Below are 12,139 nucleotides of genomic sequence, written 5' to 3' on the forward strand. Positions count from 1 at the left end.
GACGGGTTGGACGGGTTGGACGAAAAGACGGGCATTCAGGAAGCCAGGACGACGTCTCGTCGGTCTCGTCTCTTTGGCTGCTTGAGTTGCTTCGGTTGTGGCTTGTAGGATGTACGTCGCCTCCTCTTCCTCCTCCTCCTGCTTGTCCTACTCTGTGAGCTCGCCTTGTTCATCATCTCCTCGTAGGTCCTCCTAGCTGGAATTCTGTAGCTCTGTTACCTCGGTCTCCTGCTCGTCGTGGACAGGATCAGCTTGGTGGTGATGGCTCTGCTCTAATGAGGGAAGGAAGCCTGAGTTTGGACAAGATTTGGTTCTGGATCTGCCTCATGGAACTAGGCCTTGGAAGTGGATCCTACCTCTGGTGAATGTATGGCCACGGGTTCCCTCATCCTCCTGGAGCTCGAATCTCGTGGTAGTGTGTAGGATTTCAACCCAGGGTGTGGAAATTAGCTCTGGATGAGTGTAAAGTGAATCTCCGTGTTTCTGGGTGTTCTTGCCACTATGACTCCACTGTTGTAGCCCTTTGGGGCTTGGAACAAATCGCATTTTGAAGTCACGCCAGTTCTTTCCGAGGAACTTGTAAATCTAAGACAAAACTTCAGACACATCTTTATAATATACATACTCAAACCCTCATACATACCCACCCCGATTCAATCAAGTACTCCTTCAAGTCACACACATACCCATACACATCACGCCCACCTACCCGCAGTCAGGTCAACATGGCTCGTACTGGCTCCGTTCCGCCCGATGTGATCAACCTCAGACTCATTTTGGTCTCGGGCAAGACCAGGGACTTTCAATTCCGCCCATCACAATCCGCGGGAGAAATAGCTCAATACGTCTATGACAATTGGCCACAAGGTGATATAATCTTCTAAAGTTTGGGCGGGACGGATCCGTCCAGAGGTGTGCTTTAATGGCGGAACTATTTTCAGATTGGACGCACGAGACCGTCAGCAGTGCTGAGATACTTAGACTAATCTATCAGGGTCGATTTCTTCACGGTAATGTCACCCTCGGAGCTCTGGGGTTGCCCACGGGGAAAACCACAGTAATGCATCTGGTTCCAAGAGAGAGCCTGCCAGAACCAAATTCTCAAGGTGAGTGGGTTGGATGACCCAGTAATTGCATCGCTTCAATGGACATAATGATCTAATCCGATGAATTCCTTGGGTGTATTTTCAGATGATGAGAAAAAGAAGAAAAGTCGGGCGAGTTCGTGCTGTTCGTGTTCCCTACAATGATATATTAGGAAATGCTAGCGTATGTTGTGATTATGTCAGAATTATGTAATAATTGTAATGATAGATAACATATGGACATACAAAATATATATTTATCTGCTGAATTATGAACCAAACACCAATCCCATTGTCAATTCGTGTCCAAAGAAAGGCCATTCGTTTGTTAGGTGAGTTCGTTTGAGGACGTGCTTGAGCTTGATTGGGAAATGCTGAGCGATCTCACGCATCCTCAATTAGGCTCAATGCATGTGAGTATTTGGGTTATCAATGAGAACTTGATTTCGAGCAATGCCTTCCGACGACAGGATTAATCTGTTCAATGTAAATTAGGAGAAATTTTTCACCTGAATGTCGATTCGTCTTTTTCTTTTGGTTACGTCTCGCAAAAAGGCACCTATTATTGGCAAGACACTTGTCACGCTCTAGAAAAGTCAAAATTCCGATGATCTCACTGGGAAACGCCTGCCTTAATACTCGGAGATTCTGGCACCTTTTTATGATACAGTTTTACACTTGCACGAAACAAATGGTGTCCTCGTGAAAGAAAAGAGAAAGACGCTTGAATGAATAAAGGGCCTTGTTCGCATTCAACCTGAGCGGAATTTGCCTCTTGATTTTTCTTTGAGCTCTATTTATTCCTGAAAGTATGGCCTTAATCACATGAATGATCCGAGCAGTGTTGTAAGTACAATGATATCGTCGGAGAAAGAGGTGGTCTGAATATGAATTGTGGTATCTGAAGATGTGGGAACGACGCGTTAGGATTGTGTCGAAAGAAGAAAGTTACGCATCAACGGCCGAAACTGACTTGACTTGAGAGGACGTGACAAAAGTTCACACATGAAGCGGCGATTTATTTCTGATTTGTATCAAGACTTGTGTCTGACTTGATTGACGGCAACACGGTAGTAACATGTGATCATTTCCACCGGCTTAGCGGCACTTGACTTTCGTTTGATTCTAGTAATTTGAAAATGGATAATAGCGTTGTTATGGTTTGGTTTGTTATATGAAAAAAATTAATGAAGTTGAAAATAGTACTTTCCATGATGACGAGAATAATGCTACGAAACGAGCAGGGGAGTTTGAATATTAGCCACTTTACTCAAATAGAATAATGCATTTGTAGGTGTTTTGTGTGCTGTGGTTCCTTTTGTTGGTACAAGGTTCATAACAATGAAATCATATTGTTGATATAGATAAGAAACACAATAATATGCAGAGATTAAGTGATTGCAATGGATACAGAGACGTCTTTCTTAAACAACGAACTACTGTGTGTCAGCCAGTCAGAATAGGGGATTGAAGGGTTAGTTTCGTGTGAAGTAGAGCGGCAAGAAGGACAGTCCTTTTTCGTGTAGTTGAACGGTTCAAGGCAAAGAGAGATTTTCTGAATCAAGGGGACTTATTTTGGGGCAAGGGGGAATCTTTCATTTTATTATTGTTATGATTATTACAAAGCTTCATTCAGGTTTCCATTTCGGGCTGGAAGAGATGACGGACGACAGAAATCTGCATGAATCATAAACACAAAATGAGTGATAGGGTAGGACAAGCACTGATCATGAATTTCATGGGCATGGGGGTGGGTACAAGGTGGATAAACAGCTTTCAAGGGATATTCAGCAGTACTAAGAATGGTTTTGCACAAAAAGTGAGATCCTTTATCGCTCGGGATTACTAGTTTGAGAATGACTTTGCGGTGCGCGTTCATTTATCTTTCGTCGAAAGACTTTGTGTCTTAAGAATGGGATACAGCCTTTGGGTTCCGGTTCAGGGATGACATTGATATCTAAGTCAGGTGGGAGAGAATCGTCAGGACCGAAGACGTTCAGGTCCTCGAATACTTTCGTTTCCAGCATCTCTTCTTGCCAAGGAATAGACACAGCACCCGTGTTGAAACGGTTGTAGAACGTGTCGTCTTTCGAGTCCAGATTAACACCTTTTACGGTGGAAAACTGCTCGATGTCGAGAACATCCTTGGCGTACACTGCGTGCGGGTCGGGGACGAACGGTGCTTTTTCCTTGCCCGCTTTGAGTCGAACCCAGTTGAGTTCGGAAAACCAACTGAGGGCCATGACCTCCTTGGCACCGTGACGACCGGAGGAGCAGCCTAACCTCGAGCCCACTTTCTTTTTCAAAAGTCCTCGACAGACGCTTTGAGCCTCATCGGAGAACTTTTTCGAGTAGGGCTCGTCCATCTCTTTCACCCGACGGTCGACCTCCTCGCGTTTGACCTTCTCTTTGCGGGCGCGGAATGGGGCTCGGCCCTCGATCATCTCGTAGATAAGGCACCCCAGACTGAAGTAATCCGGACTGAAGGTGTACTTTTCATTGTCAATGATCTCGGGGGCCATGTAGCCTACCGTCCCAACGCGCCCTCTAACCACTTCACCGTCGGGAATTTCCAAGGCCAGACCTAGGTCAGAAATGCGAACATGGCCATTCTCGTCGAGAAGAATGTTTTCAGGCTTACAATCACGATACACAATTCCATTTGAGTGAAGGTGATCCAGTCCAAGGAGGACTTCGGCTGCGTAGAACTTGGATCTGGCCTCAGAGAAGCCGGGCTCTCCACCCATGTTGTAGATATGAAATTTGAGATCACCGCCCGTCATAATGGTGAGCACTAGACAGAGAGCGTCTTTGGTTTCAAAGGCATACGCCAAATTCACCACAAAGCGTGAATTGATCTTTTGAAGAATGAGCTTTTCACTAAGTACCATGGATTCGCCTTTTCGTTTCTTGACTCGCTTCTTCTCGAGCTTCTTACAAGCGTACATTTTGCCGGTAGCTCGGGTCTGACAAGCGCACACCTCCCCAAAGCCGCCCTTGCCCAAGACCCGATACATCCGGAAAGTCTTATAGGTGACAGTCTGTCGTTCCAGGTATTTCCATTGGAGATATCTGTCAAAATACATGGATTCCCTGAACTCTTTGAATGGCTCGTCCGAGAGGTAGGTCTTGACTTCGGTAGTACATTTGAGGAAGAGGTCGCGGGACCCTGAGTCTATGTTCTTCACCACGTTCGAGATCGTGTCTTCACTCAAAACGTCGATGAACTTATCACTTTCAGGAGGATGCTCCTCACACGTGTCCACCCCGGAATCCGAGGCAGCCGGACGGGTTAGGAACTTTTGGACGATGTTGTGGGCGGATTCCGCCCTGGCATCCTCCACCTCGAGCTCGTAAGCGTCGATATCGTCCAAGAATTCGTTGTAGTGGTAATACTCTTTCTTGTGCTTGACACAGAACAGTCGGAAGAGCTTTTGTCCGATGGGCTGTTGGTCCACAATGTAGTCATAAGAAACGGCCGAGAGCGTCTCCGCCATTCCTATGACCACTGAAATGTGGGGAAATGCCAAAAGCTTTCGCCATTTTTTGCTTCGGCCTTTGCTGTTGTCGGGCCCACCTTCGCGAGCCTTTAAGTAGACCGTGTTGGCGACAATGTTCTCTAGTTCCATTAACTCCAGCTTGAATTGTGGTGGGGGGGAGGTGATCACCCAAGGCGATCACGTATCCCGAATGGTCGAAACGACTTTTATCTGAAAAATGCCATCAATCATCGGATAACAATCGGCTAACGCGATATCTTTCGCTCGCAATGCATGCACGTCAAGGGAGTAAATGAGATTAAACACGTAGCCCGAGCAGAGCGAAAAAAAATGATAATAAAAAATATACACATTCACACACGTTCGCAAAAAAGCGTTATCGCTCCAACACAAAACGCACATCCGCCAGTCGCCTCAGGTCATTGACTTTGTCGCACTTGCAGTCCTCGTCTCCTGTGTTCTTTCGAATTTGCCAATGCGATAACTTCCGGCTTACTCCCCAACCCAGCGCCGACGAGTCTAAGCCACTCGAACTTGAGACTCACCTGGTCAATGTGTTCCAAGACCTTTTTGCCGGTCCCGGGCCAAAAGTGCGACCTCGGAATAGAGGGAGATGTGATATGGAGGTGAAACACGCGGAATGGGGGCCACTACGCCCTAATCCAATGATAAAGGCCCAGGGATAAACCCGCTTCCAATGGGGACTGTGTGCTTTTAGCCGCCATTACTACTAGCTTTCCTCGGTCCTCATCCTCAGTGGCCTCGGTCTCTCCACTACTGCCAACGAACGGTCTTGGAGATATTATGGTCTGGCCGAGCAGGATGCTCGTTGGAACCAGTCTGACTTTGGAGGGGAGGGCAGGGGAGTGAGAACAATGTGCAACTTCCCACCGACGAGGGGGAGGGGAAATGGGCGATTCAGTCAGGAGAAGATGGTAAGCGAATCCCCTAGTGGGCGTATGGGCGTGTGGGCGGGAGAAGGGCTGAGCTAACTAGCATACAGACAGGAGAGACAGAGCGAGGACGGGGGGATTTGGAACACACGCGGAGGAGTGCGAGGCTGTCGAGGACAGCCACGACGGCGGCGACCAATGCCCAGAATGAGTTGAAATGTACGAAGAAGCCCACAAGGGTTGAGCGGTCGGCAGGTTCCACTGAGGAGTCTGGGAGAAGGCTGAGGATTGATGTGGACCACCCGAGGGGAGCAACAGCCGGAAAGTGCCAAGGTGGCCTCAGCTCGACGTGGCTCGCCCAAAACACAAACAGCCTCGACGGAGGCCAATGGCTTACTCCAATCCAGCACTTGTCGGGCAAGTTCTCCTACTGGTGCATCGACTACAACAAGAACCACAGCAACACCAGTGGCCTCGACGAGGAAGAGGAGGAGGGGGGACACATTCAACAAATAATGGGTTGGTTGGTGGGCCCTAGCGACTGCTGCAACGCAACCCTAACAACAACATCGTCTACTACATACATTCACTCTAATTCACTCCATCCCCATCGAGTGCACCTTGCCTGGGCTGTGAACTCCCTGAACAGTACATCAACTGCCATGTGAGGAGTGCGTACCCTGCGTACCGTATAAATATCTCAGCTCAGTCGGGCCCTCGGGCTCGCAGGCCACGCTCGTTTCCTTGGGTTTCAAACGTGGTGTTTTCAATAAATGCGCCCGAGTGGACTGACTGGAGCTCCCTCATCCTCCGTCCACGTCGAATCGTCCCTTCCACGGAGCGAGTTCGAATAGGGAAGGACGGGAGTGGACTAGCCATGACTCTGAACTCGGCCGGAGCTGGGACGGACAGGGCTCGGAAGCTCTGTTCGGAAAGCTTTCGATCGAGCACTCTATCTACCTAGATCATGGAGTACGGAAGTAGTGGAGAGGAAAGCTCTCTGAAACCTCGCTAGAAGACGTTTCAGTTTTGCGTTACCTTTTAATTCAGTGCTTGAACATGAAGATGAAATTCATTGAGCACCCTCCCAGCGGGAATGGATCTGATCAGGAGGTAACGCATAGCTCTACCAAACCTCGCTAGAAGACGTTTGATCTTCGACCGAGCTTTCCACTCCACTACTGATGTACTCCATGGCTAGATAGAGAGGCTTGATCAAAAAGTGAGTGAAGATTATGATCCTGTCGACAACTTCGACCCAAAGTCGAGGCGGATTTCAAGGCCAGCCCTGCAAAGGAAACAGAGTACATCCATCGAGTTGGCCATCAATTTCCAGACGAGACAGATATGGGAAACCGCTGAGGGGGGGATTTGTCGTTGGACTATTGGTAGATTTACAGGTAAAGGGGATGTCCAGTGAAAAAATGTAAAAATGTGGTCCGGCACCCTGATTTTGAATAATAATAATAATAACGTGCTTGCTTGCTCTACATATCTATCTCACTTTGTTTGGAGAGGCATTGAAAATTCAAAAACGTCCTTTACTTTTTTGACTCAAGGTCCTGAAATACAGGTAAGGGTACCTAATTACTTGAAACATTATTTTTTCTAGATTCACGTTGTGAAAAATCTTTATTGAAATTCAATTGAAGTTTAAGCAATATTCATATTTATCTTAGTTGTTGCATTTCTTTGTGTTTCCATAATATGCAGAAATATAAACACACATCCTAATAATCTAATATCAATAGTCTCATGTCGCAATATATGGTTTGAAGGAATTATAAGAGCGTGGAAAAAGTGTAACATAACTTTTTTATTAATGCTCAATAATTAATTGAAAGTTTATATGTGACTTTTTTTCTATAAAGGGAATATTCATTGACACTCAAGATCTTCAAGTTTCATTTTTCATTAGAGACAAAAATGCTCTGGATGTACAATTAAACAATATTCAAGGCAATTGATATTAATTGTCTTCATCATTAGTTTCATTTTGAAAAATATGCCTTCAAGTAGTAACAGGCTTCAGCCAACATATGAACGCACAAAATTGGCATAATGAAGGACCTTGTTAGAAACAGAAACATTCTTCTCATGAGAGTGTCCATCAGTGGTTTGTTTTTTATTCCTCAATTTTCCTAATGTTCATAATACTAATTGTCTTTTGAATGCTGTCCATAACAGAAATATGAAATAGATTCAAGCACATAAGGAAATGATACAATCCGTTTAGTCACTGTAGCAGGCATCCAGGAGACAAGACAGAAGAAACAAAAGTGTAGTGTTGTGCTCTATGATCTTTTTTTGTGACGTTGATCACAAAATACTGATAATGAAACTCAAGGAGCATGACATGGATCCAGGTGCCATCAAATTAATGATTTCCTATCTTACAAACAGGAACCAGGTTGTGAAGGTTGAAGATTTCCAAAGCCGGCACAGACACTTCAAGAATTAGAATTTGAAACCCAACACACCACCTTGGACCAAGTGTCCAAGTGGTTTGACTGAAACAAGCTGAAACTGAACTCAAGTAAAACAATGGTGATGGTGTTTGGATCTGCAGGAGAAATTGATGTTGTCCTTAGCAAATGAGGAACTCTATCAAAGATGTAGTCAAAAGCCTGTAATAGAACTGGCTTACAAAGCCTTGAAAAACATGGCAAATTGATGCATGACAAATTGGAAAGAGCACCTAGAGATGGTGAGGTGCCTCCACACTCATCCAAAAGAACAAGTTCAACAGTTTGACCAGCCAAGGAGTTCTCTAGACATGGAGGTGGACAGTGCCCAGAGGGGAGACAAAGAAAGGGCAATGTTCACTAACTCTTCAGTAGGTCAAAAAACTTGTGTGAGTTTTGGTAAACCTTGGTATTAAGATGAATAGGGTTTTTCACTAACATTATTTTCATCACCTTGTCTGGTGATATGTTGTTATCAAACTGGGTGTATAATGTAAAAAGTACCCAGAAATGTAAAATAGTCAATGTACTACACATTTCTAATGTTTAATCCCTCCCTTTATACCACTATTCTGTTTATGGAAATTACTTGAACCAAAACATAGTTGCTTATGGCAGGTACACACGCTTTCAGCCATTAAAAATATAATCTCAGAAGTGTCATGATATTTAGTTTGTATGGGCATTACAACTAAGAGTCCTTTTGAACAATGAGATAAAAGTGTCCAGTGAGAAGTTTTTTGTTGCAAAGCACCTTATTAATTCTGAAGGGTGGCAAACTTGAAGAATTAACACAAAATTGTGTTGACAGAAATATACCTGATACATTTAAAAAGAGGTCACTTGATGGCCTTTTTCAAATGCATTTCATAATCAAAGGACCAAACAACATGAATATCATTTATCATTTGTATGAATTCAATATGTGTCAAGGCTAAACTGATCATTTTTTGGCCTTCTTCATTTGTTCCACTTTTTTAAAGAACATTATGATTGATGTGGTTATAAGCCAGGTCACCACACAGGCCAACAACTTTATAGTTTAGGCTCAAAACATGGAATGAGGTCCCAAGGCCTAATTACAAACACTTCACTTTAGCTAATAGAAAATAGGAGTATGGGTCCACTAGATGGGGTTTCAAGTTGGAAACAGGTTGCTGATGGCCATCTGGGGATACAGTAGAAATTCCCACTGCCTTTTTACAACATTTGTAGAAAGTCTTAATGCTCTCTCCAGGTGTCATGAATGATGTTGACAATGAGGGGACTAATGGACAATGAAATTGATTTATCTTGGTCAGTGATCTGAGAGCAAAAAAACTTGGCTTGTCAGTCATTTCAGCTATCACATAGAAGAGCAATGAACAACACTTTTGAAGGAAATACACTAATGACATTCTATCAAAGAGTTTCACAGGCAGGAGCTAAGAGACACTCACTCACAAATACTTGCTGCATGCCCAATCATATGTCAATAATCTCAACTTGTTCAGGCTGGTCAACCTCTTTCTTAGCTTTAATGAATCCATATCAAGCTCCCTAGGTTGCTTGCATTCACAAGTCCTGATGACAAGGCTTTGGTCTTTGGATGGCCAAGTCTTGGGCTGCAAAAAATAAGGCTGCTTGGGTCACAGTTGGGGACACTTTGTCACCAATGAAGGATCATTCAGGCCTTTCTCTTCAGTTTTGAGTCCTATCTAGATCTTGTGATACAATATTTTCAAACATAGACCAGACAATCAGAGTCTTGAAATAGTTTGACAAAATGGTAATGAAGTCAACCCAAGGGCGGGTCATTGAGTAGAAATGACACGCAATGATTTATAAGTGGATATTACTTCAGATTTCATAGGACCAGAGCACAGTTGCTTCAAATTGAACCCTTTCAATGTCTTGCAGCTGTTGACTTTTAGTGTGATTATGTGTCCAGGGTAGAGCCGTCCTTGGCTAGACCAAGACAGGGTCCTAAACTACTACTGATGTGATCAAATTGACTAATAATTTGGGAATTTGCCAATTTGATTAGGAATTTCAAAAATTTGAGAAAATTGCGAAAATTTGGATTCATTTCAAGTACTGCCAAAATGACGACTTTTTTGTTTACTACTTTTTCCAAGCTATTTGAAAACTTGTGAAGGTTTCCTGCATTTATCTCTATCTAGTTTTGAGAGGGGGATATAGACGAAAACCTGTGGAAACTTATCGATAATGCAAAAGTGTTTTTCAGGACGTTGAGCCATTTTGACCCATTTCCAAAGACCTAGAAACTTCCCTTTGAGAAAGCCTGATTTCCAGGGCGACCATATTTCATTAGCCACAAAGATAAGGTTGGACATTACTGATGAGTGATGAGACGATGCAAACCTTTTCAAGCCAGATACATTCTGATACAAGGCTTGGTTCACTACTTGAGGGTGGCCATGACGCCGATGGTTCCCTGAAGGCGACAAATCCACTGTCCAAAGGTGCACACCATAAAAATCACCTGTTTTCTGTTTCTTTATTCATGCCATGCAACCAACGCCCATTTCTTTTCATTTGGTCAAAAACTATCAGCTCAAATTACACACTCGTGGGAACAACCCTTTTAATGATAAATGGCAAGGCTCTGGTAGGTTCTTTTCTAATGCGCAGTCTAATTTTTGGTCGATGGTCATGCTGTAAAAACTATCCAAGTTCCTCTGATGCAGTGTGACCCAACGTAAGAATCACCAGAACATATTTCAAACGAGATCAGCGCGGTAACGTGTAAGTCTTACTGCCGGCAATCATCACAGCGACGCTAACAACCCAGCGTTAAAAAATCAAGGGTGGTTGGTCTGGCCATAGATTTCTAGACATTGGATGTCGGACGACCGACCACTCGGCTGGTAAAACAGTACAATGGATGGTCTCCTGGGATTGATTACAAACCGGTTTTTTGTACTGTTTAGCCAACCGAGTATTCGGTCGTCCGACATCCAGGTTCTAGAAATCTATGGTCTGGCTTATCTCTTGATATCTAGTATTGATGTAAAACTAAGTCGCTATGCCGGGTCAAGTTTAGAGTCGTCATATTTTTGTATCAGCAATGTTTCACTTCAGTTTTTCCTTTATTTGAAGTGTGATGGGTGCAATTTCGGATGCCGCTCACATTTTGTTTATGAATCAATCTGTTCTTTTGTCACAGTGACTTCTTTTTTCGTCCGGATGTCTTTATGTAGACACTTCAAGCCAAAATTCCAACCATGATGAGATGGCATGGGTAGAAGAGACTTGCAACATTAATTGAATGACTGAGAAACATAACCCGCCTTTGGTTCTATCAATATTCCACAGTTTTAATGGAAAATTCGTTAGGTGTGCTCAATAACGAGCTGGATCTTATTTTGATCCATTTTGGCCTCACTGTCAATGTCTCGGAAAGGCTCAAGCTTGCATGATGCCTTTTGCCTTTCGTTTGTCTGTTTGGTTGAAACTGGGTAACGCAAGAGAAGTCGATCAACCCGACATCCTGCTGCCCAACTAACAAAATGTGTTCAAAACAAAGCCTCAAGTGGCTTGGTTGGAGTGTCATTTCTCTGACAAGCCCTCTAGATTTAATGACTTTAAATTGAAAAGCAGATATTTGGCTCATGTGTGAGTAATTAAATTCTTTTTGATAAAATGTATGAGAAAGAGTATATTCTTTAACTCAAAACTACGACATTCATGATTAAGGCCATGGTCGTGCTAAAAAAGGAAAAAATACATGTAACGGTTCAAGATAGCCCAAGCCGCCTACGAGGGCCTGAACAGCCCTGTGACACTATTTTATCTCCCCGCGGAAGTAAAAACGGCTAATGGCCTGCTTATAGATATACAATGTCCACTCAAGTTTAGTTGGTAATCAAATGTCACTCCTAGATCCTGATGAGAAGTTTCTCTTTTCAGAGGTAACCCTTTTGTGGAACAATCTTTTTGGTTGAGCGGAGGAAGCGCCCTCTGCTTGGTCTAGGTGCGGACAAATAAATGTAGAAACAAGAGACTACTCTCTAAGATGCCAGACTTTATCAAGAGATTATTTAAGGAACAATTTATTGCTCAATGAGATACCCACGTGGTTTTGTGAGCTCTTATTTTGAATTGCAACTGGGTAAAATGTTCACGTTTTCATTAGTAGATGCCACACATTTCTCCAAATTGGGGTCAAAATTCAGTTTAATACGTCTTTTCAC

The 12,139-nt window shown here is 43.7% G+C and overlaps 2 protein-coding genes across 2 annotated transcripts; one reads left to right on the plus strand and one right to left on the minus strand.

Annotated features, from left to right (window-relative positions):
* Positions 1-1,354, plus strand: LOC131877479 (ubiquitin-like protein 3). The gene is made up of 3 exons (XM_059223159.1): positions 1-867; positions 942-1,106; positions 1,192-1,354. Exons 1-3 carry the CDS (start codon positions 726-728, stop codon positions 1,248-1,250), a joined length of 366 nt encoding a protein of 121 aa, XP_059079142.1. The 5' UTR covers positions 1-725; the 3' UTR covers positions 1,251-1,354.
* Positions 1,355-1,864: 510 nt separating this feature from the next.
* LOC131877478 (G protein-coupled receptor kinase 2-like) lies at positions 1,865-6,103 on the minus strand. Its single transcript, XM_059223158.1, has 2 exons — positions 5,131-6,103; positions 1,865-4,795 (listed from the first exon to the last, which is right to left on the minus strand). Exon 2 carries the CDS (start codon positions 4,712-4,714, stop codon positions 2,915-2,917), a length of 1,800 nt encoding a protein of 599 aa, XP_059079141.1. The 5' UTR covers positions 4,715-4,795; positions 5,131-6,103; the 3' UTR covers positions 1,865-2,914.
* Between the last annotated feature and the right edge of the window lie 6,036 nt (positions 6,104-12,139).

This window comes from Tigriopus californicus, chromosome 3 (genome assembly GCF_007210705.1).
Source record: "Tigriopus californicus strain San Diego chromosome 3, Tcal_SD_v2.1, whole genome shotgun sequence".
Classification (NCBI taxonomy): domain Eukaryota; kingdom Metazoa; phylum Arthropoda; class Copepoda; order Harpacticoida; family Harpacticidae; genus Tigriopus; species Tigriopus californicus.

Coding starts and splice junctions, on each gene's coding strand:
- LOC131877478 (XM_059223158.1), bottom strand. CDS start 4,714: ATGGAACTAGAGAACATTGTCGCCAACACGGTCTACTTAAAGGCTCGC.
- LOC131877479 (XM_059223159.1), top strand. CDS start 726: ATGGCTCGTACTGGCTCCGTTCCGCCCGATGTGATCAACCTCAGACTC. Junction 868..941: donor CTATGACAATTGGCCACAAG/GTGATATAATCT, acceptor AACTATTTTCAG/ATTGGACGCACGAGACCGTC. Junction 1,107..1,191: donor GCCAGAACCAAATTCTCAAG/GTGAGTGGGTTG, acceptor GTGTATTTTCAG/ATGATGAGAAAAAGAAGAAA.